General features: G+C 37.7%; 1 protein-coding gene across 1 annotated transcript in view; it reads left to right on the top strand.

Annotated features, from left to right (window-relative positions):
- LOC121423718 (angiopoietin-1 receptor-like) overlaps window positions 1-24,133 on the top strand; it is a 52,068-nt gene extending 27,935 nt beyond the window's left edge. Inside the window, exons 6-27 of the mRNA XM_041619149.1 lie at window positions 1,342-1,470; window positions 3,588-3,719; window positions 3,958-4,073; window positions 4,548-4,722; window positions 5,284-5,571; window positions 6,918-7,220; window positions 7,413-7,486; window positions 7,895-8,114; window positions 8,601-8,803; window positions 9,644-9,752; window positions 10,135-10,440; window positions 11,467-11,565; window positions 12,699-12,886; window positions 14,129-14,375; window positions 14,654-14,764; window positions 16,046-16,254; window positions 16,475-16,588; window positions 17,431-17,501; window positions 17,704-17,744; window positions 19,216-19,312; window positions 19,727-19,826; window positions 20,532-24,133. Coding sequence (XP_041475083.1) covers window positions 1,342-1,470; window positions 3,588-3,719; window positions 3,958-4,073; window positions 4,548-4,722; window positions 5,284-5,571; window positions 6,918-7,220; window positions 7,413-7,486; window positions 7,895-8,114; window positions 8,601-8,803; window positions 9,644-9,752; window positions 10,135-10,440; window positions 11,467-11,565; window positions 12,699-12,886; window positions 14,129-14,375; window positions 14,654-14,764; window positions 16,046-16,254; window positions 16,475-16,588; window positions 17,431-17,501; window positions 17,704-17,744; window positions 19,216-19,312; window positions 19,727-19,826; window positions 20,532-20,624 — 3,425 coding nt within the window. The 3' untranslated portion in view covers window positions 20,625-24,133. The remainder of the gene's footprint in view (window positions 1-1,341; window positions 1,471-3,587; window positions 3,720-3,957; window positions 4,074-4,547; window positions 4,723-5,283; window positions 5,572-6,917; window positions 7,221-7,412; window positions 7,487-7,894; window positions 8,115-8,600; window positions 8,804-9,643; window positions 9,753-10,134; window positions 10,441-11,466; window positions 11,566-12,698; window positions 12,887-14,128; window positions 14,376-14,653; window positions 14,765-16,045; window positions 16,255-16,474; window positions 16,589-17,430; window positions 17,502-17,703; window positions 17,745-19,215; window positions 19,313-19,726; window positions 19,827-20,531) is intronic.
- Window positions 24,134-24,887: the final 754 nt, after the last annotated feature.

The following is a 24,887-nucleotide window of genomic DNA, read 5'->3' as shown; positions in this document are numbered from 1 at the left end:
CATAACTTAGAAAGTATATGGACCTAGTTCATGAAACTTGGCCATAAGGTTAATCAAGTATTACTGAACATCCTATTAGAGTTTCATGTCACATGACCAAGGTCAAAGGTCATTTAGGGTCAATGAACTTAGACCATGTTGGAGGAATCAACATCGAAATCTTAACCTGTGGTTAAGTTTTTGAAATGTCATCATAACTTAGAAAATATATGGACCTAGTTCATGAAACTTGGACATAAGGTTAATCAAGTATCACTGAACATCCTGCATGAGTTTCACGTCACATGACCAAGGTCAAAGGTCATTTAGGGTCAATGAACTTTGGCCGAATTGGGGATATCTGTTGAATTCCCATCATAACTTTGAAAGTTTATGGATCTGATTCATGAAACTTGGACATAATAGTAATCAAGCATCACTGAAAATTTTGTGCAAGTTTCAGGTCTCATGATTAAGGTCAAAGGTCATTTAGGGTCAATGAACTTTGGCCGAATCGGGGGTATCTGTTGAATTACCATCATAACTTTGATAGTTTATTGGTCTAGTTCATTAAACTTGGACATTAGAGTAATAAAGTATCACTGAACATCCTGTGCACGTTTCAGGTCACATGACCAAGGTCAAAGGTCAATGAACTTTGGCCGAATTGGGTGTATCTGTTGAATTACCATCATAACTTTGAAAGTTTATGGATCTGATTCATGAAACTTGTACATAAGAGTAATCAAGTATCACTGAATATCCTGTTTGAGTTTCAGGTCACATGATCAAGGTCAAAGGTCATGTAAGGTCAATGAACTTTGGCCATGTTGGGTTTTTTTGGTGAATAACCATCATATCTCTGTAAGTTTATTGGTCTAGTTCATAAAAAGTGGACATAAGAGTAACCATGTATCACTGAACATCTTGTGCGAGTTAGAGTAGTATTCAAAGTCAGCACTGCTGCTATATTGAACCGCGTGATGCAGGTGAGACGGCCAGAGGCATTCCACTTGTTATGCATTTTATATTATGCCCTTCGTAACGAAATATGATACAGGAATGATTACCTTTCACGATAATTACATGTTTAATGGTGCTTTTTCATTCTTATGGTATACTAACTTAATAATTTTACTTTTTAATATATTTTAATGGGGAGGTGATATCAGCTCGCTTGGTTTATGTACAAGATGACAAGCAAAGAACATCTTTTACCCAAAGACTCATAAAATACTATAACTTTGTAATTTTTCACTTTTTTAATATGTTTCAACTTTTTTCTTGACCAGTCTCAATCTATTATTTCCATATTTACTATGATTTATATTCTCTTGCTCTCTGCCTCTCACTTTCTTACAGAATGTCCGGATGGCCATTATGGTGCCGGGTGTCTCCAGACATGTCACTGTGAAAATGAAGGGATCTGCGATTCTTTCTTTGGATGCATGTGTATTGGAAACTGGACTGGTCCAACTTGTGAGATAAAGAGTAAATATTTGGCTTTCCATTGATTCCTTTAATGGATACTTCTTGAAATAGTTGTATATTCTAGGCTTACAGTATGAACTGTTGTGACAATTGACTGAGAACACAATTATAATAATAGTGATGCTGTCTACTCAAAATCAATAAAAGTATGAAATTAATATTGCAAAATTACAGTAGTGCTGGAGTCTATATTCTTCCGCAATCAATACCTGCATGCCAACCTTCTGGGGAGAAAAATACGGTGTCCCATTGGGTGTCCAAAATGTGTTCACAGTGTATTTAACATGTGTTCATAGTGTGTTCACAGTGTTTTCACAGTGTGTTCACAGTATCTTCATAGCGTGTTCACCGTGTGTTCATGGTGTGTTCACAGTGTGTTCATGGTGTGTTCTCAGTGTGTTCATCGTGTAAAATACGTGTTCGTAGTGTGCTCACATAGTTTTCACATTGTGTTCACATTATCTTCATAGTGTGTTCACAGTGTGTTCATGGTGTGTTCTCAGTCAGTTCATGGTGTAAAATACGTGTTCATAGTGTGTTCACATAGTTTTCACGGTGTGTTCACAGTATCTTCATAGCGTGTTCACAGTGTGTTCATGGTGTGTTCACAGTGTTTTCATAGCGTGTTCACAGTATCTTCATAGCGTGTTCACAGTGTGTTCATGGTGTGTTCTCAGTGTGTTCATGATGTAAAATACGTGCTCATAGTGTGTTCACAGAATTTTCACAGCGCGTTCACAGTGTCTTCATAGCGTGATCACAGTGTGTTCATGGTGTGTTTTCAGTGTTTTCATTGTGTAAAATACGTGTTCATAGTGTGTTCACATAGTTTTCAGTGTGTTCACAGTATCTTCATAGCGTGTTCACAGTGCGTTCATGGTGTGCTCTCAGCGTGTTCATGATGTAAAATACAACGTGTTTAAAGTTTGTTCACGGGGTGTTTACAGTGTGAGGAACAAAATGTGTTCACATTGTGTTCGGTGTCTGGAACACAATGTGTTCACAGTGTGGTCACCGGGTGTTTGTAAAGTGTTCTTGGTGTGGAATACAAGGTGTTCACGCTGTGTTCACATGATGGTCACGGCGTGTTTATGGTGTGGAACATTATGTGAAATCACATTCACACTGTTGAATTTGAGCATTTTAATGGCGTGACACACTCCTTGACATTGTCAGCTATGTGAACACATTGTGCGACGCTGTGTGACATGACCCCGTTTCCCGCCTAAAATAACATACATTTGTAATGCATATTACTGACACGTCCCCTGGGTGTTTTTGAAATCAACATCATAATATTATGAATATATTCGTTAGCAAAAATGAAATCCATCGGAAAAACTTGCATGAAATCCCATCATATCCAAGGCAGTGGGGGTCTGTGATACTCATTCATTCCCGGGGATGTGTATCTAAAGACTTGGATATAATTTAATTAATGCATTTCCAGTGTGTATACCAATGCAATTATACTAAAGCAACTGAACTTTCTCAATGAGTGCTTAGAGCTGTCTTTATGCATCTTCATTGTTGATTATAATCATATATCTGTAATCAATTTAGATTTTGTTTTCACATCATTGTATGTGATTATGTAGGCCTATTATGAATTACAATGGTAATGAATAAATGAATTAAAAGGTTAGTAGCTATTTTGTCCCTTACTTTAATAGTATACCTAATTCAACACTTCGAAAAACGAGTGAACGTATAAGGACATTTTTCTGGTTCTTTGAAGTACCTTATAATCTCTAATTTGGCAGAAAAAAAGTTTTATTCAGCATATCTTTATTTTGAGTACACAATGATATTGGACGGTAATCAAGGTCTTCGATGCATGTTACAGACCAAGGAGGCAAAAGAGAAAAAAAACTCGAAAACTTGACAATTTAAAAAAAAATGTTTATTAGTATTTTTATGCCAAGTAAAAGTGTCTTCCAATGTTTTTCATTCCAGATAATACATTCGTCATGCCATGGACCCAGGTCCATGGTCAAGCTGTCAAAATTATTAAGGGTACAAGTCGATACGTTTGCCCCCCCCCCAGGATCGATGCCTCTCTGCGATTTTTAGATTACCATGATAACCATGATAATTCTGTGTGTTCTTATTTATAGCGTGCGCTGATGGAACTATTTACGGATCACTCTGCGCAGACTCCGGAGAGTGCCAAAATGGTGGCTCATGTGACCCTTGCCTTGGTTGTCTGTGCACTGACGACTGGGCTGGACCTACGTGCCAAGAAAAAGGTAAATTTACTATATTTTACGAAAATAATATTATATTTTTACCCTTTTCCCTTTTTCTCTTTTTTTTTTTCGGGGGGGGGGGGGGGGGTCATGGCCCAAAGCCCCCCCACCCCCTCTATGCACCAGTGCGTAGAGTAGTAACCCTGTGCTGTATTGGAGCTAGCTGATTGTGATAATATATCTGATGATTACATTTCCATGTCTCTGACCCTTTTCTTCTTGCCTTCTCATTTTGTAGCATTCTATTTCACCACGTCCCACGATATTGCCTGGATCGATACGACTGAGGTACGATTGACCTGCGGTTGCACTTCTGCAGTTCCCCTCCACGAATGTCCCGCTTTTGAAATTGAGGTAATTAGTGGGTCTGTCGATCAACTCCCATTTCGCATCGCCGATAGTAACTAGCAGGGAAATGGACACACCACAGTGTGTTCACAGTGTGCCCACATGTTTTCAGAGTGTGTTCACATTGCAATCGTTGTGGAAAAATGTGATGATTAACAATGCGGACACCTCTTAGAGTATGTTCAGATTGCGAACTTTGTGAAGGTGTGATTTACGCTGAAGAATGGTAACACAACTATATCAATTATGTGATACTATTTAGTCTGGGATCCATTCGACACCAAGATCAAGTATATTTTCATTTTTTTTAATCTTTATTATACAGCTGAGTATACCACACATAAGCTCATCATTTAATTAAAAAAAACACACACAAATCCTTCCTGGTACTGAAAGTTACGGACATGTACACCCTTCTATGCTTATGGCACGTTCTTGAATTTTATATCGAAATCCCTTTTTTCTTTCTTTCTGGATTAGCGGTTTGAACCCTCCGAAATGTTTGGGATGGGGATGGATTTATCCTTTCCTAACGACACAAGCTTAGGAATGACCTTCGTTCCTGGCGGTTCAGTCGGTAACTGGAACTTCCGGTGTCATGCCATTAACTTCCGAGGTCAAGATAGATCCCTCACCTTGAAGGTCAACGTCACAGGTAAGATTGGCCGTTGTCCGTCTTTGTATTTCTAGCTTACATTTCGAAGAAAAAAATAGTCCAAGGGCGTGAAAGGGAGCAGTGACGACTATGAATCCTATACCTTGATATTTGCTTTACGACAGAATGATTCGAGGACAACTGTACATGCTGTAGAGACGGTTGATCCTGAACCATGATATTTGCTCTACGATTATGACAACATATGGCGGAAACCAGATGTGACTCGTTTGAGTGATGTCGGATCAGACTCCAGTGCCACATATTGTGTTGTTGGACACTCTTTATCGCTTAGACATGTTACTTTTTTTTAAAAATTTTAGTTATGTTTCGAGAATCAAAGAGGTCGAACCATCGAGGTCTAGTGGTTTCGACTCTCACCATTCATCAGAAGATCGTGGGTTCTAATACGAACATGTGCCTTTCACAATCATCACGTTTTTTGTGAGACACATTGAAAAAATAAATGAAAGTAACTGAATTTTATTCTAATGAATGATATCAAATCGTAAAATGACCTTATGAAATCTGAATCAGCGATCGATTTTTTCTATCCCACAGGTGAGCCCCCGAGCATTGTTCAATTCTGGTTAGCTGATACAGTCAACCTCCACCAAGTGGCTAAATTCCAGTGTAAAGTGCATGGACTATCCTATCAAGACGTGAATGTCACCCTGTTGACCCCCTCAAACCATGTGATAAGGAACCCCATCTCAGTTGGACCTAGGAACTCTCCGACCTTTCTTTTTAACATTGACGGGGTAACCAAGGAAGATGAAGGCACGTATCGTTGTATAGCCAATGGAATCACGGGAACCGATCAGAACGACATACAACTCCAAGTTTTTGGTAAGGAAGCCAATATAAGGTGTAAATTAGTCTGGACCCCTATATTATAGAAAGATGTGAACGATAATGAAATGATCTGGTACCAGTAGTAATATGGATGCGAACTCTATAAACGCTAATTTTTTTTCTAACATTCCTAAAGCATTGTGTGGCCTCAATATTACAGTTTATGCCATGCACAAAGAATTCAGAAGAGATTGAATGTATTGAAAGTGCAAGTCAAATAAGAATGAATTTCTTTGAGAACTTTGTCGAAAATTGGTGAACTGGAACAATTTCGTTACGAGTTTCGAGGCTGACAAAAAATGACAAATATTTCGTTTGTCCAACTGCTGTTTTGACCAATTTTTGTTTTTGGTTGTTCATTGTCATGAATGACGTTTGACAATACTTTTTTATGTTCTTGAATTCGTCGTGCGAGAACCGAAAACTTGGCTAACATGCGAGCAGATTATTGTGTCAAACAGCGCGCACCTGGAGGCCTATGTGGTGTGGTGTCATAAACATTGCCGGCGGAAGCCAGAAAATTTAGGGGGTGTCCACCTGAAATTTTGGGATGGACACAGGTGAAAAATTTGACAAAAGCACAAAAAAAAGGTCATCAACCTAAATTTTTAGGGGGGACAACATACGTTTCAGGGGGGGGGTCCACGTGAATTTAGGGGGGACGCATGAAAAAAGTTGACAAGCAAAAAAAAAAAAAAAAAGGGGATTATCTAAACAAAATTTAGGGGGGGGACCGTCCCCCCCAACTAAAATATAGGGGGGGGGACACGTCCCCCCCCCGTCCCGCCGCCTATGGTCATAAACCTTTAATACTCTTTGTAAATAAGAGACCTATTTACGGATCAGGACATCAGTTTTCACCATCCATGGCAACGTATTTGCTGATGAAGATTGCTGCCCCTTCATTTTAAATCTTTTACCTTGCTATTTGTGTTCAAGACAGCTTGTCATGGAAATTTGCGAAAAGTTTTCTTATCTGACAACTTTTTATTTTGCTTGCCTAAGAAGTATTATTACTATGGTAACTGCCGGATAAAACAGACTTTGTCAGAAAACGTCCGACAAGAGCTTTATGAAACGCTCCCAAGGATGTAAAAATGATATTGGTTTTAATTGTTAAGGGAATATTTTCTCATGTCATATATTATAAGGAGCTTCAAATTTTACAATCTAGCCTCCACCGACGAGGAATCTTCTCTCCCTTCAAGCTGCGCTCCCTTCCATATCCTTGTGCAGAAATGCTAATTATCGTGGATAAGAAATGTAACACTCCCTAATGTTAATTTCTCGCTCCTCAAGCATTCGTTGATCATAACTCTTGAAATTTGTTTCGAACCCAGTGCAACCAGTACCTGTGAATGGCCCAATCATATTGGACACCGACTCTCGTGCTGTGGAGATCGACCTAAACTACGAACCCTACAATGGTGACGGTCCCATCAGCAGCGTCGAGCTTCAGTACACACGGGCCGGTCGTAACGCGTGGACACCCTTGTCGGTTCCCCTCAATCAGGGTTCATCCGTCTTCGTTCGCGATCTTGTTAGCAACCAGGACTACAATGTCCGAGTGGTACTGATACGGCAAGGGCCCGGTGGTCGAGGTGTCAGCGGTCCACCCACGTTACTGACGACCACTTGTTCGAGTAAGTAGAGATTGACTGGTTTTTATAAGGACTTACCTTCAGCTACCTAGGAACAGGGTTTCTGGCTGCAGGCAGAAATTTTCTCGGGGTGGGGCAATAGTACGTAAAATGTTTAAAAATATGTGCTCACCATCAATTTTTGCTTTATCTGATTTTTATCAAATCAAATACATCTTTCTCTCTCTCTTTTAGGGCCGACGGCTGAGTTTTCGTTGCAACTGACTACGTCTGACGAAGACTGGTCATCCATTGAAGCGTCCTGGCGGGTATGTAATTATACTGAGTTTACTTTTGTGCATTAATATTGCCATCCTATCTGCCTATTGGTGGATCTGAAAAATGCGATAAGTTTTAAATTTGCCCAGGTACGGGCGCAATATCTATGCTGTTTTGTACTGACCGGAAGTTTTATATTTTGCCGTGGAATAAATTGAAAAAAGTAAGTTTGAATGTATAAACTTGCCAAGGTTTTTTTCTATTCCCTTTGGAATCGTTAAGGACATCAGTACGCCTAAAGAAGCTGTCAGAAGTTGTTCGCTGTATATTAGCCATATATATGATTAGCCATAGAGATATATACTAATACTATTAATACATCTCTATGATATTAGCCTGCTTTAAAGTGAATTGTTTGAAGTGACATGAAATATTTGTGTTTTATTATAATCGTATAGCCTATTAGAGAAATCGTGGATGAGTTGAGCGGTTTTCGGATTGAATATAGGGCATCTGGAGGTAGTGTCAATACAGAAGAAATCCATGACCCGGGTACTCGGACTTTCCGACTAACCAGTTTATCCGCCAATACTTATTACACGGTCATATTGACTCCTTTTAACTGTGGTGGCGACTCGATTCGATCAGCACAAAACAGTCTCTCTACGAGAGAAGGACGTGAGTTAACCGAATAATATCATTTAGATTTTCGTATTTTGTATTTTTACAATAATTATAAAATGTGTGATTGGTTATGACGGATAGTTTAACGGTGATAGCGCTTATGAAGTAGTACAAGATGATGATACATCTGAGTGATGATAATAACAATGATAAGAAGAAAGATGAAGAAAAGGGAGGAGGAAGAGAAGAAGGAGAACAAAAAGAAAAGAATGAACACAAAGATGAAAAATATAGAACGAAAGAATGCGAATATCCAGAAGAAAAGGAAGAGGGAATGGAAGGCAGAAAGTATTACAAATTTATTGCTAATGAAAATGATATTAAGTTTGAAACTGTTGGTGTGAATTTACTGTAAGTAGAATATGAGTATAGCAATAACTTCTTCACTTTCCCTTAAAAGCACAAAATGAAACGTATCTGAAACACAGATTTCATTTTTCACCTTCTTCACGACCAAACTTTCCCCTGACACCCATACAGCCCCTGGGCCGGTAAGGAACTTTCAGCTGGGAAGGGAATCATCGGATCAGATAAGAGCGAGTTGGAGCGCTCCTGAGGAAACCAGAGGCATCATACAGTTCTACTACGTCAGGATATTTGAGAAGGTGGATGGAGTTGTGAGTGACACTCCCCTGTTTGGCGACCAAGAACGAGGTGAAAGGACAACCAACAATGTCTTTCAGGTGCACAATCCAACTCAATTCTTTCATGAGCATGTTGAGAGCAATTTTAAAAACTTTACATTCATAATTCTGTTTGAAGTTGTAAAATATCATATCATGTCGATGACAAAACAAGAGGGAAACATAATATAAAAGACTTAACAAATTACAAAAAAAAAATCCGATGATGCAACGAAGAAATAAAAATAAACTTATTACAAATTTGATTTTTTTTTAAATAAAAATGTCGAATATTTTAACGCTTAGCCACTCACAACTTTTCATTAATTGAAAGCGATACGCCATATCTAGCCCCTTCAAAATTTTTAACTCATTACGGTACTTTTGTTACGTAATATCTGAAAGCATATTCTGTATAGGGCCTACCATTAGATTATGTGGCGCCACTTCCTGCCTATTCATGTAATTTAACTTGCTATCGACCGTTTTCTTTCGAACATTTTTAATACTGTAAAACCGTTGGTGTATACACATATTGATAAATGATTAAATTTCATTCCAATAGAAGACCTCCCAAACCTTAGGCACGAGCGTAAAAAAAGAAAGGCTCAATCGCTAATTTTTGCAATTTCGACGCCGCTGTCGTAAAATACCGTAAGTTTGTGGCCTTCACTTCTCCTTTGGTCTTAAATTCATCTCATCTTCACAATTAATTCGAAACGGCGATCCTTCTGTTTGTGTGTTGACGTGATTGGATCCACTTCCAAGTAGCAAAAATTGATGACCCAAATTAGGATCATCATCCGTATTGTCATTATGGTATACTATATGATTTTATCTACAATGTTATAGAATGATTCCTGATCGTTAACTGTTTTTCATTTCTTTCTTTGTTCCTAGATCTTTGACCTTAAGCCATTCACATCGTATGTAGTCGAGGTATCTGCAAATACCAGGTACCGATCGGAAGGAGAAATTAGCAGAAAAGAGGTTACAACAAGAGAAGCAGGTATGACAGGGTGTGTGTGTGTAGTCGTGTAAGTGTGTGGTGAATTACTGAGTGGACATGTGAGAGGGAGGGCGTGAGCTTAGGCAAAGGTGTGTGTGTGTGTGTGCGTGTTTGTGTGTTTAAGGATATTCTGTAATGTTGGAAATGATAATAAAACGAAATGAGCTGCAGAAAAATTATATGATCCACGAAGTAACCATTTCGAAGTCTCCAAAGGGGGATAAGTAGGGGATGAAGTTTAGAAAAATGTACTAAATCAATACTTATAGAATCGTATGTCGTGATAATTATCTAGGCCTTCCCGTATCACATCATCAAAACACATATTAGTTAACTTACCGCACATTCATTCATGCATCCCCCCCCCCCCCCTCTCTCTCAGCACCTAGTGAAGCCCCTTCCACCCCATGGGTGAGTGGTCAGACCTTGGACACGAGGATGTCTTTCGCCTGGCAGCCGCCTCCGGTCGATCAGCGAAACGGTTTGATCATCGTCTACGAGTGCAGCGTCACGTATGTGACGGAAAGCGGTGTCTACCAGAGCGACGTTGAAAACGTTACGGATACGGAAGTGACGTTGCGTCACCTGATTCCGAATATGAGGTACTCGTTCAAGGTTCGGGCCTACACCTCGGTAGGACCGGGTCCATTCACAGCAGAGATCAGCCACAATACTCTCACAGTAGAAGGTACGATACCGACAGGAAAGGCACCCTAAGATATAATCGTATTTAAATTTCTCGACGGTTTCTCGGGGACCCGAATGAATGAATGCATGCATGCATGCATGAATGAATGAATAATGAATGAATGCATGCATGCATGAATGAATAAACAACACTTAAATTCAAACAAATAAATTAAATCAAATTTAATGTGTTGAATATCATCGAATCTACAGAATTTTATTTAGAAATATTATCAAGTCTTAACTATCAAGTAAAAGTACCAAATTAACACCACAGTGTCTTTATGCCAAAGGCATACATGTATCTTCTTTCGGCAAGTAATGTATAACGTACTGACTAAAGGTTGCATTTTGTCATTCACGTAACTGATGTTAATGTCGACATTAAGGGTGTTTTAAGAGTATGTGGGACGGAACGCTAGTGCCAGTATATATTATGAGCCAATTGTCTTTCAATTCATGTCTTAGTTTGTCGGTGCATCTTCTTGTGATGACGTTTTCGCCTGATGTTGTGCTTGTGTCTGTGATTGTGAGAGATCGGTAGATGCATAACACGGGTTTTTTTCTTATAATGTGAGTGTGTGGGCGTGTAAGTATAGCTGGCGAGTGTGGATGAGCGGGGTTGCGGTGCATTCGTAATTTTTTAGAAGGTGCGTGTACGTGAGTCTATATAGCCCCTCGTTATCGTTGATGTTCACAGGTGCGTGCGTGTGTTGAGAGGTGTGTGTGAGGGTGTGTGTGTGTCTGTGGGGACATTGTGTGTCTGAATGTCACCTGCTGGTGACACGACATTTGTATTTTTTTTTATTCCATGGGTTTTCGCGTTCAATGTGTGAGGGTAAGGGAGTCAGTCTGGGTGTGTGTGTGTGTGTGTGTGTGTGTGCGTGGACGCGTATGTGTGTGTGATTCTAGCGGGGCGTATGAGGAGATGTACGAAATATCTAAAGGACTGACTGCGTGCAATTTTTGAGAATATTGACTGGCGTGTGCATCTATTCGTTTATCATCCATATTCTTCTTGTTACAGAAGCAGCGAAATTCATCACCACACCACCGAACGCAATCACTATGAAGGGAAGTGAAGAACCATCGAATAATGCAGGGGAAAATACAGGAGCTTCATATAGTAAGTACATGATTATTATTAAAGTTTACCTGTGTGACGTCACTTGCCATCAACTGCCAGATAGGTCCTGCAATAAAGTTCAATAAATGCCCTATTTTTTATAATTGATAATTGAGTTTATTGTGTTGGAGCGTGCTTAAATAACAAGCTATGATCATTATAAATTGTATATTAAACTTATTGTTTACATCATCTACAGCAATGGGCAATTGATCACACACTGTAAAAACTGTGGTGTTAAAACTGACACCAATTGGTGTTAATAGAGGACCACACCCTGAGGTGTTAAAATAACACCCTAGAGTTTGAACATAACACCAAAGAGTGTAAATGTAACAACCATAGGTGTTGTAATAACACCTATAGGTGTAAAACTAACACCACCAATTTAACACCGGTGTAAAATAACTGGTGTGGTCCTCTATGTACACCGGTTAACACCACAATTTTCGCTGTGCATGGTGCGTCACAAAACCTATACCTCCTTCATGATCCTTGATTTTGTCTTATTTTCTGCCTTTGCGATTTTCATGATAAAGTTCTGGTACATATAAAACCAATTATACTGGAGACTGTATACACATGCTTGTACATAACAGATTTAGAACAGCTGCATTAATTTGTTTCGAATACATTTGAAAGGTAGACATTACACAGCATCTTTTAGAACAGCTGCATTAATTTGTTTCGAATACATTTTAAAGGTAGACATTACACAGCATCTTTTAGAACAGCTGCATTAATTTGTTTCGAATACATTTTAAAGGTAGACATTACACAGCATCTTTTAGAACAGCTGCATTAATTTGTTTCGAATACATTTGAAAGGTAGACATTACACAGCATCTTTGTTAAAGTTAGGGGACTCTTGTTTGTATTATATTAAAAAAAAATACAAACAAATCTTATCAATAAACTTTGCGACCGGTCAGTCATTACAGTTTGCAAAATTGTTGACATTGATACTTGTAACCAAATGAATCAGGCCAAAATTGACAGAACATGCAATTAGCGTATCATGATGTCAGAACTATATACGGTCTAATTAGGCCAACATATCAAAACTTGTGGATAAATCGACAGGTCAAACTTTGTAATCAAATACTTATGCTGTTAACTTTGTTATTTTACAGGTCCGAATAAAGGTGGAATATCAAGCACCACAGTGCTTGCCCTCGGTCTTGTATGCGTCTCAATCATCATCGTCGTCGCTATCGTCTTCGGTGGATGGATGTATAAGAAGAGGAAGTCGGCGGGGAGTGTGGAGTTCGTCGCCAGTATTGCCGGGTCGGATTTAGGCGCTTACCGCTTCAACGAAATGGTGAGATTCGAAGTGTACTAGAAAAGGGTCACTTGTCAAGGGCGGATCCAGCTTTTTATAAAGGGGGGGGGTTGGGGTGGTATGCAAGGGAGCGTAGCGACCGAGTCCAAGCGAGCGGAGCGAGCGAGGGGGGAGGGTGTGGGAGGGGGGTATCCCCCCTCCCACAGTAGGGAAATTTTTTGAAAATCTGTGTGTGAAAATGGCGTTTTCTTGCATCTAAAACACCACTATTTTCGGTATAGAGGTCGTTGCCAAATTTTACCCCATGCAAATTTGTAAAATTAAGTTGCATTTTCCTGCAATGTAAGGCCAGTTAACAACACAGATACAAAGACATTTGTTCGCCCAACCCCCCCCCCCCCCCAAAAAAAAAAAAGAAGTAATAATAATAATAATAAAAACAATAAATGAAATAAATACATAGAAATAGAATAGAATAAAATAAAATTACAAGTTAAAGAAGAAAAATAAGATTTAAAAAAATGGTCCCCGGATTTTTTTTTTGGGGGGGTTGCAACCCCACTTCACCCCCCTCTAGATCCGCTTCTGCTTGTAGCAGAGACTGAACTTGATCAAATGATTATGAATATACAAAACACCACGAAAGAGGATCCCTGACTTTATAAAACGTTGAACAACCTCAAACAGATCCCTAGCAGTATCATGATAGTGTATCTGTACCGTAGTTTTGTATAGAAGGATTACCTCGTATAATTATGGTAAAAACATTGACAGATTCAGGATTCCATGATGAAAATTGGTCCATTTAATTTGTCTTGCCGATATTCATTCTGTCCTCGTTAACAAGAATGGCATTATTGTTGCCGAAAGAAATTTTACAAGAAAAATAAAAAGTTTATCACCCCAGATGCAGAAGGGATGGGGGATCAAGGGAGGCAGGGTGCCAAAAAAAAACATACAGGGATCATCCAGGAGTGAGACCCCTTGGATCCTCCACTGGGTATACAGTGCAAAACAAAATACTCAAAGGGTTTTAAAAGCCATGTCCTCCATAACAAGAAAAAAAAACATCATGGAATCCTCAAGAAATCCTGAAGAGCATTAATATTTCGAAACAATTTTCCATTCGACGTAAAAATTGATTTAGAATTGCCTTAAAAATACCCTATTAGAAAATAGAACAGAAGATATTAAACAGCTAGGGTTATAGTCTAGCCAGCAATCGATATGAGATCCTACCCAGAGTCAACATTTCTCCTACTGTTAATCTCATCATTTCAGTTGGCTCGACAACAAAGTGTGACGCAGAGTATCACGAATGACTACGATGAGAACGGTCGTGGTATGATGTTCGGCGCCATGGCCTCGCCTCCTGGCTCACCTGTCCCTATGGATTACTGGAGGATACCCCTCGATTGTCTCACCTTAGAAAACTTCGTCATTGCTGAAGGTAACTTCGGGCAAGTGATGAAAGCGACGGTGAAGAAGGACGGAGGCGTCATCGAAGCCGCCGTCAAGACGCTGAAAGGTAGGTATCCCGACCCGGTTATAGTTTATAAACTTAAAGATCCACAGGCGGTTTCATTCAAAACCGTGGTTTAGACCGTGGGTTCATGCCATAGTTTTACGAAGGTTGTTTCAAACGGTTTTAAAGACCATGAATGGTTAACTAGTCTTAAAAATGTTTAAGAAACAAATGATTCGCTGAAACCTCCGGTTAAAAAATGAATCTATCGCATTCCCTGCTATGCTATTATTTTCCCTTTATCTTATTTGAATTTTCGTCTTTCAATTTTTTTTTATCAGATGGTGCTTCCGATGCTGATCGAAAGGATTTCATGGGAGAGCTTGAGATCATGTCCAAAGTAGGAACTCATTCGAATATTGTCAACCTGATAGGAGCATGTGAACACCAAGGTAAGGGAGAACTGTTAGATCGAAATATAAACCAGTTGGGTGAATGTCAGCGTGCATGGTGTCTGGGTGGGTGTGCGTTTAAAGAACAAGTCCACCCCAACAATAACTTTATTTGAATAAAAAGAGAAAAATTCAACAAGCATAACACTGAAAATTTCATCAAAATCGGATGTAAAATAAGAAAGTTATGGCATTTTAAAGTTTTGCTTATTTTCAACAAAATATTTATATGAACGAGCCAGTTACATCCAAATGAGAGAGTTGATGACATCACTCACTCACTATTTCTTTTGTATTTTATTATATGAAATATGAAATATTTTTATTTTCTCGTCATTGTCATGTGAAATGAAGTTTCATTCCTCCCTGAACACATGGAATTCCATTATTTTAACATTTTGTGCTTCAGGCAAGGAGGTCCTAATCGTCAAATTCGTAAGAATTGAAATATTGTATAATTCAAACAATAAAAAACAAAAGAAATAGTGAGTGAGTGACATCATCGACTCTCTCATTTGGATGTAACTGGCTCGTTCATATAACTATTTTGTTGAACATAAGCGAAACTTTGAAATGTCATAACTTTCTTATTTTACATCCGATTTTGATGAAATTTTCAGCATTGTGCTTGTCTGATTTTTCTCTATTGATTCAAATCAACATTTTTCTGGGGTGGACTTGACCTTTAAAGAGCGCGATTCAAATTTTCCCGATAATTGAAATAATGTTGATTTTTTTTCGCTTTTTATGAGTACAAAAGAGTGTTTATCAAGTTTTGTTATAAGCTCTCCTTTCCCAATGGTCATCAAACCATGGACGGGTTCAATCAATTTTTTTTATTGCATGCTATATTTATACTTCATTGATTATTGTTAGACTGAATAAAAACACCTCAGTATTTTGTTAGGAAGGCAGTGTTTGATGCGTTCTGGCCTTCTGGGTCACTTGTCATCTTTCTCAGATAGAAACAATGAACATGATGAACATACTTTGTGTAATTCGCCAGTCTCATGTAGTCCAGTTTGACTCTTTCAAAACCAGCAAACTGGCCAATACTAGGTACTTTTGAATTGGCGCTTGCGAAAAGCGGGGATCATTATGTCTTTTGTGAGTCTCAATCTTATTGCCAAAAAGTATTCTACTCTCATCCACCTGTATGATTTGAAATCATTAAGTCTTAAACGGATGATAAAATAGACATTCACTTGCATGCCCTAACACATCTTTGAATTTCTCTGTGCATGTATATGAATAACTAGGTATCGCTATTGCTTGTCTCAGGTATCCTCTACGTTGCAACGGAATATGCTCGCTATGGAAACCTTCTAAATTTCCTACGATCCAGCCGAACGATTGAAGCCGATTCGCCGTTCCCTTCTAGTCCGACTAGTCGCTTCAAGGTCAATGTGTCTACAAGTTTGACATCGGAGCAGCTTCTTGGATTCGCTGCTGACGTGGCCCTTGGCATGCAGCATCTGGCACAGAAAGGGGTAAGATAATGTTTGGGTAGCAGCAAAGTGTGTATATCAGGCTTATACAGACATGAAATTCAAGCGTATTTCCTTCACTTTAAGGTGAATCGAAAATGCATGTACTTATACTTTGTAATGTACAATTTCAGATATTGACCCCTGTTAGTTTGATGATGTCTCTAACGAAACGTTACAACTAAACGAATGTCACTTTTGCTTCTTACCACGTTATCCCTAGTGTGTACATCGTGATTTAGCTGCCCGAAACATCCTAGTCTGTGACAACTATGTATGCAAAGTAACAGACTTTGGTCTTTCAAGAAGTGACGAAGTTTATGTAAAGACTACAGCTGTAAGTACCCACATAAACTAAATATTATTTCTCCATTAAAGGTGTTCCAAACTTGTCTCGGAACTCGTTAAGTTTATATACAAAGAATTTTTTTTTAATGGACATTATGTGATTTCTTTGGGCAGATATACGTATCTACTGATGTACTTAAGATATTAGATTAAAAACCATACTCCTTGAAAATTTGATCTACTATGTTCACGTTTGAACTAGTAATATTTGTGATTTGTTTTTGTTGGAACTGACATATTTTCTAGCATCTCCATTATCTTGATTACTTTATGGCAATGTAAAGCAATTATGATCACGAAATTAGTTATGGTGGGTTTTTTTTTTTTTTCAATTGCTAATTAAGAGATTAATAAACTTTTAACTTATACACGTATCCGCCAAAGACTTCCTTAGAACGAAATCTTTCTGTACACCTATCAGCTTATTGGTATATCTACAGTAATAGTGCATAGGCGTATTAGTTATTTTTTATGATCGAGATAATTGCGGGGGGATGCCTCCCACTAATGAAAATTGTGTTTATCATTTAAGTTTGTTTTCTTTAAATCATAATATTTTTCCTTGAATAACTTCTTTCGATAAGACACTTTTAGCAGCAAATTTATGATAAAAATGTACTATTCATTTCGAACGAGTCAATTTTCTACTTGCCTCTTCCAAATTTGGCATAACAGTGCAGTGCAAATTCAGCCTCTCACATTATCTGCGTATTTAAAGCGACGGATAGGAACCAATTCCATGGTTTAACGTCCAGTGAACGAAGAGAGAAAATCCTTGAATCACTCTCTTGTTTAATATCATGATTATATCACTTTTGTCTCTAATCTCAGGGTCGCTTACCAGTGCGCTGGATGGCAATTGAATCCCTGAACTACAGTGTCTACACAACCAAAAGCGACGTGTAAGTATATAGATAATTCATACAGATCTCTGAAGACATTACCGAGGATTCAGGGCCGTACAAACACGAGCACACCCCAATTGCATTGACGAAATTTCTATTGTATTTTTTTACAATTTTGAGATAATTCATGCATATCAAACGCTAGGTTTGATTCTAGATCATGATCATTACACCTCTTTTTCTAATATTTCTTATATAGATGGTCCTTTGGCGTTCTTCTTTGGGAGATTTGTACTTTAGGTGAGTTATTAACTTTCTTATTTTTGAACTTTCAAATCAGGGAGTTCGGAGTCATCCCTGGTCAAATTAATGTTAGAATCGTTATACAGTAACTTTGAACAGGCCTTATTAGGCCTTATTATTACCTCGTAGAAAGAAGTTAAAAGAAAGGGGCTCATGTGAATGGAAAAGAAACAAGATTAATATTTTGATGGGGTTGTTAGTAGTTACACTATTTTAGGTCAGGTAGACTGGTAGAGCCACTTTCAAGATTAATAACAACGGGGGTGATATTAATGAAGGGATTTTAGAAAACACTATCACTCTAAAGGGCTGTCTGCACCATCCCGAGTTTTCAAATTAGCGCGCTATTTCTGATCCGGCAAATTATCCCGATCTGAAAAATCTCGAGATTGTTTGTAATGCAGACGCAATTATCGCGCTAGTTCGTAGGATTAATCTCGAGATTGCAATCCCAAGTCAACTCGGGTTTATTTGCAAAATAGCGCGCTATTTACGAATTATCGCGCTAATTCGTAGGTGCAGACGCACTCGGGTTTGGACTCGGGTTAATTTATTCATGACCTTCAGTCCATAATGCAATTCGCGTTCCATTTCCGCCTTGGTAAACATAAACAGCGATTATACCGAACGCATGCGAAAGTCAACTTTATCATAGCGTTCATCAATTCCCCAATCAGCAACGATGGTGTCAAGCCCCCCGTGAATGGATTTTGGGAGAGACCAGATGACTGATGGGGGAGGCGCTCATTATCGACGATGGTCATAGTCAATAACAATACTGACAGCATTGTCGTCTTATTCCTTCGCAAAATGTGAGCAAATAGCATTTCTTTCCTCCCCTATCTCTCTCTCCCCCTCTGTCGTTGCCTCGGAGTCCGTCATCATATTAAACGAAGAATACTTCACTCGCTTATAATTATAGCGCGGCTGAGCTGAGAGGATTGTTGCATAACAACGGTCGAATTCGGCGAAAGAGTACATGGATTTGATTGCATATCGCGGGAAGTTATTCAAAAGCGCGGGCCGTTGAAACTCCAAGATCGAAAGTGCGCATGCTCGGAATATCGGGCTTGTTGCCTCGCTCGAGCAAGAATCGCTCTTCGTGCGATGGTGGAGACGGGGTTTCTTGAATCTCGAGATTAATCGCGAAGAGGGCTGATCGGGCTAAAATCTCGAGATTGAGCAAACTCGGGATGGTGCAGCACCGCCTTTTGGCACGCACTTCAGTTTGAGCTGAGGTATCCAGCGCTTCTGAGTTAATCCTGCCTGGTATCAATTCATGGGATCTCTTCTGCACTATTAAGATGGATGAATTTGTTGAATGAAATGGGTTCAACCCAGGCCTTAATTCTCAAAAGCGAGAGTCAGAATCCCTATGCCGAAACGCTACCATCCCAATCACAATGATGGTTATCATAATTTTTCAGTGAGAAGAGGTTTTTTTTTATTCATTTTTTATTATTTGCAGGTGGGACACCATACCCTGGTATGACATGTGCAGAGCTATATGAGAGGTTACCGCTTGGTTATCGCATGGAAAAGCCCCTTAACTGCGAGGATGAGGTGTAAGTAAAATAATTTACCAAGTGACGTTTACCGAGAAATTCAGTTTTGACATAAGGGACACGAGTGGATCTCAAAGGGGAGACACCTTATTAGCAAAAAAATGTGTGTGTATTTGTACGAAAACAACGAGTTGCAATGAGACACAAGAGGAACATAGAAGTTCCGTTCCATATCGACAGTAAATACATGATAGAAACTGATTATGGGATTGTCAAAGAAATAATAGTTGAATAGCAACAAGTAATGATAATATGAACGATACCAAGTAAAACAATAATTATTACCAATATTTGATACAATCATGGAAATATTCATAGATATCATCACTGTAATCAAAACCATGACAATAATTCCACACTCTATACATACTGAACTGAATGGTGTATTTATACTTCCATCTCTCTGTTTTATAGGTATAATATCATGCGTCATTGCTGGCGTGATCGTCCCCATGACCGACCAACATTCGATCAGCTATACACAGTACTATCTGGATTAGTAAAGGCAAAACAGGTAAAAATTCACTTTGCACTTTATACCTACAAAAACGGTGTTTAAAAATCAAATCACGTTGTTTAAGCCAATCTTAACAAGTTGTTTAAGCTATTTTACAATTGTTAAACCCTTTTTAATGTTCAATGTTCTGTAAACAACTTGTTCAAAATTGTTAGCAGCTTGATTAAGACTGACAATAGTTGTTAGAGTAATGGACTTAAACAAGGTGCTGAGAGTTTTAGACAGCGATACGCCATGGGAATATAGCTTCCATTTTTGTCATTGCTCACTTTGTGTTGTCCATTTTCATGTTTCAAAACTGCCATTGGTAAGAAAGCTCACACCATTCTTATCGATCTAATGATAATTGGTGCAATAGTGATGATAATATGGATAATAATGACGATGATGACGACGGTAACAATATGATAATGATGATCCTAATACATTTCCTGATAAGGATTATAATGATATGATAAATAATCATTCGAATGATAATAAATACCGAGAGTAGAAATAGTACGAACAGTTACAATGATGATAGAGAAGAATAGCGATAATAGCTACAATGATGATCATAAACGTCAAAATATAACCTTTTGAAATGTGGAGTTTGTACTCACGGGTTGTAGATTCGTTTAAAAATCGTCTTCCTGTCTGAAGTTCCACGATAAATATGCTGCACGATGAAGTATATCTCTGCCATTTCACTTCTCTTTTCAGCCCTATGTGAATGTGGAAAAACTTGAGAGCGACCTTCAATTCTCAGAGCTAAACTCCGACGAAGATTTTAAACACGATAGCTGGGCTATGTGAAAGACTTCTTCGGCCAAACTAATCAATAAATACAATCTCTTTGGTCCCATCACGGCGAAAACACCGGTCAATTTTGCGGGTACATGAAAATTACCATCATGGCGTGTGGGGAGAAATTTGCGTTCAATTGTAAATCACATGATCAGGCGTAATTGATTTTCAATCATCATTGAACGCAAATCAACTATAAAATTAAGCTAAATTTAAGGACTTGCATTTAAATTTGGGACTTATAATAACCGATTTGGAATTGAAGTCAAGTTTCTTTCAACGTCCCATTTGCATAATATGTCTTCATTGATGCATCCTTGACTACAGAGAATTATCGGGTTTAATTAATCATTATCAAGATTATGTAACCATGGTAACCAATCTCGATAGACACCCTTTCCCTGTTTTTGACTGAGTGTCCGCTTCTCCGTCCATCCACCGTATGTGTGGTTATATCTTAGTTTCATAAACAATTAGCTCTATTTTGTTAATCTTTGGGAACTATTTTGATATCATATAAATCTTAATAATTTCCTATAAATATAAGAACGGCTATATATATCAGCCAAGTGGCATATTGGAGACAAGCAAATGTCGTATTCATTTCCGCTTTGCTTGTTTTATCCGAGGTGTCAATTTTATTAAATTATCGTTAGAATTTGTTAGGTCCTATGAAATCAAACCCAAGATTTTTTTGTATTTTGTCCAGAATACTGTTTAGGCGATAATGGTATGCGCTTTTAGGCAGATTACTGATTCTTTTTTTTTTATATATCATTCCGTAATGCCCCTGAAACGTTTCTATATGTTTCTTAAATCAAAAGGAGAACCACGTAGTTAAACCTTTCCAAATATGTTAGTGATTTCATTACGTTATAGAGAAATGTATTGTGTCTATGGAAAACCTAAGTAACTCATGTTAAAAAGAATGTAATATTTCCCTTTAATAACGTGATCTCATAAAGAAGATTTAACTGCCTATTTTTTGCTTTGTTCGGCATCGACGAGAAATAATTTACAATCAGAATTGTGTGAATGTATAGATTGTTTTTACAAAATGCCAATAGTTATTAAGAACATAATTTTGAAAACGATTGTAATACTAAAGGTGGTAGTAGTAATAATAATTTTGTAAATAAAGACCATCCGGAATTGAACTACAGTTAATATTACTACATACTCTGGAAGGATAGTAATAAATATTGATACTTATTACATATGAGGAATTATTACTACATACTCTGGAACGATAATAATAAATATTGATACTGATTACATAGGGATTTCAAATTTAAATATATTTTTATCGATATCAGTACTTTAACAACTATTTGCTGCTTATTGTTGTACTTTTTACATGAACAGTCATTATACTGAAAGCCTGTGTGATCTTATAAAATGGAAAAAAAAGTACTATGGGTAAGAAAATACTATTGTTACATTCTAGAACGTTACAGACTCCAGAATGCCAGGGCTCCGTAACACAAAGATTGGCGATCAATCGCTACATGGACTGGCCAATAAAGTTCAATGTTTCACGCGCATTTGGTTTAGGATACTGACCAGGAACCAATCAGTGAGGTTCTTTCATATTTGCAATTCATCGCAAACCTTTGTGTTATGGAACCCAGAACGCCAGGGCTCTTAACACATAGATTAGCGATCGATCGCTACATGGACTGGCTAACATAAAGATACGACCAGGGACCAATCAGTGAGGTTCTTTCATATTTACAATTCATCGCAAACCTTTGTGTTACGGAGCCCATAGTCAAACGACCTAGATGAGGTTGGTGTGGAGCTTTGTTTCGTGTATGTTGCGTGCGATATCAGGTACTAATGCCTTTTCAAAATGCAGATCGTTATGCTCAATGGACTGCGATGTTCCTTTTCGTGATTCAAAAGTGTAAGCTGACATTTATTGGAATGAATTGGACTCCGCTATCTATTCCCGTATGAAGCGATACACCTTTGACATTAAAAATTGTCACTTTTACATTTCTTAAAGTCGGTCCTCTTAAATTCTTTTTTTTTTGCTGTACTTATTTCGACAGTGTGGTCAGCTCGTGAAGTAAATATACCGGAAAATACAGCTTGTTAATTGCATTTTGCACTCTTTTCCCAATTGTTGTTTCTGAATAAAATGATTAACATATATAACCCTTTTTTAGAACCCCAAATATGTCAAAACTGAAAATGTAAGTCAAAAAGGTTTTTAACAATAGCAGTATTGCGGAGGCGCCGATAAGTATTATTTCCTTTATTTGATATGTGGAGAGTAATGTGAATTTTGATTACAACTTTGTAAACATAATTATTACAGACTACTAAAAGTGAAGGTTTTGTGATATGAACTTACGAGTGCATTTTTTATATATAAACAAAAATGCGTGTACTTTGATATTTTTGTTAGTCTTCTCATTTCACTATGATTTCAATGGAATTGTAAATATATTGTCATTGTATTATAGAAGATGTTTATAACTAAGTGCGCTAAGACATTACCATATTCTTGTCGGTATGTTCTCTTGTCAGCAGCTACAAAGTTTCACTTTATACTCTGTAAATATCACGCTTTCTGTTATTGTATGTATACGAGCGGCTGAAATTGCAATATTTTGTACGCATTTGTTCATCATGTTTATCATGTTAATAGTGAGCTGTTGATGTTCGTCCAACATTTCCTTAATGCATGATGAATCTATGTCCGTATTGGTATAAAAAATGTTAATGACTTTTGCAATTTTAAGCAGAACTGCCAAATCATGGTGTGATTACGTCACAGTTGTTAACGTTTTCTTGCCAATCCAATCAGTATTAAGATCTGTGGCCTACCGTTGAGGAACATTTTAGGGAGTTTTCGTTTAATACGAGGCTGTCACATCTGCATGATTTAATCAGTATGTAAGGACGACAAATCCTTTCATTATATCATCCTATTTCTTGATACATCAATAATTACGATTCATTAACATAAAATGATTTCGTTATAATCGAGAAATTCAATTCTTGTTATCAGTATTTCGATTTCTTTATATCGGGAAACAGATTCACTCTATATATCGAGAATTAGGATGAAAGTAATAAGAGGACTCTGGCTAAACCTTTCTACATGTCGAGTGACAGCCCGTTTACAGGATGGTAGTTTGGGGATCGGTCAGTCATCATGGAGAATACATGCAAGCCATTCTTCTGCGTATGTGTGAACATTACCGCACTCCATCTTGTTCTTTTCCATGACTTAAATGTTTAAACCAAAATAATGCGCATTCTGAGATCAAGATGGAACGGTTCTCCAGAGAAGATCGAAGCCGGGATATTGGGAAGTGTTTTAGTTGACATTCGGGCAAGTACACATTATTCCTCCCGACAGGTCTATACAGTAATCTAAGCTTCCATCCTGAAACGAATTCTCCCTAATCTTTGTATGTACAGTCTGCACTATATTCCATGTTGTATTTCTGTCTGCATTAAATCTCTTTTGTAAATAAAATAATTTGAAAACAAAAAGAATGTCTTCAACTCTATTTTCTTGTTAGATTTGGATTCCCATAATGGTTTAATATAACAGGTCAAATCAAACACGGTATATTTTTCAAACATTTGTTATGGCTACTCCTATAAATAGGGGTGGGCAAAACTATTTTGTTCGAATCGGGCAGATTTTATGGCGATTTTGGCTGCTGAACACAAATCCGGAAACCATTTTGATCTGCGATTATTTTTATATTGGTTATTATATTGGAAAATGGCATTTTTGCCCTATATTCACATCAAACGGCATAAAAGGGGTGTGTAATATGTCTTTTTATATATCTCAAGGGTGCTAAGTTAAAAAATTAGAACATTATCTAAGAGATTAGAAGCATCATCATGGTAATATATTAAAAAACAAGATTTTAAGGAGAAATCATGCAGAAAATATATAATTTGAACATATAGCATAAATGAGAATGGTGATCATTATTACTGTTATGAACTACAGTTATGTGCAAGAGAGCAATGATTTATCAATCTGCAAGCCAGCTACATTGTCATCTGATATTTTATTAATTAGTGTCATGTATTTTCACTTATTTCTTCTTTAAAAGCCAGTTAGTAGTATTAATGCCTAATGAAAAGTTATGCTAGAATAGAGCTTTATTCCAGAACATGCATACTTACAGATTTGTTTTTATTTTTAACATAGACCCAAAGCATTTGCTTTTAACATAATTATTTTGAGAAAGATATTTTTGTTTAATACAGATATCACTCTTTATCTCTGACTTC

The sequence above is a fragment of the Lytechinus variegatus genome, chromosome 11, assembly GCF_018143015.1.
Source record: "Lytechinus variegatus isolate NC3 chromosome 11, Lvar_3.0, whole genome shotgun sequence".
NCBI classification, from domain to species: domain Eukaryota; kingdom Metazoa; phylum Echinodermata; class Echinoidea; order Temnopleuroida; family Toxopneustidae; genus Lytechinus; species Lytechinus variegatus.
This window is presented reverse-complemented; position numbering and strand designations above follow the sequence as displayed.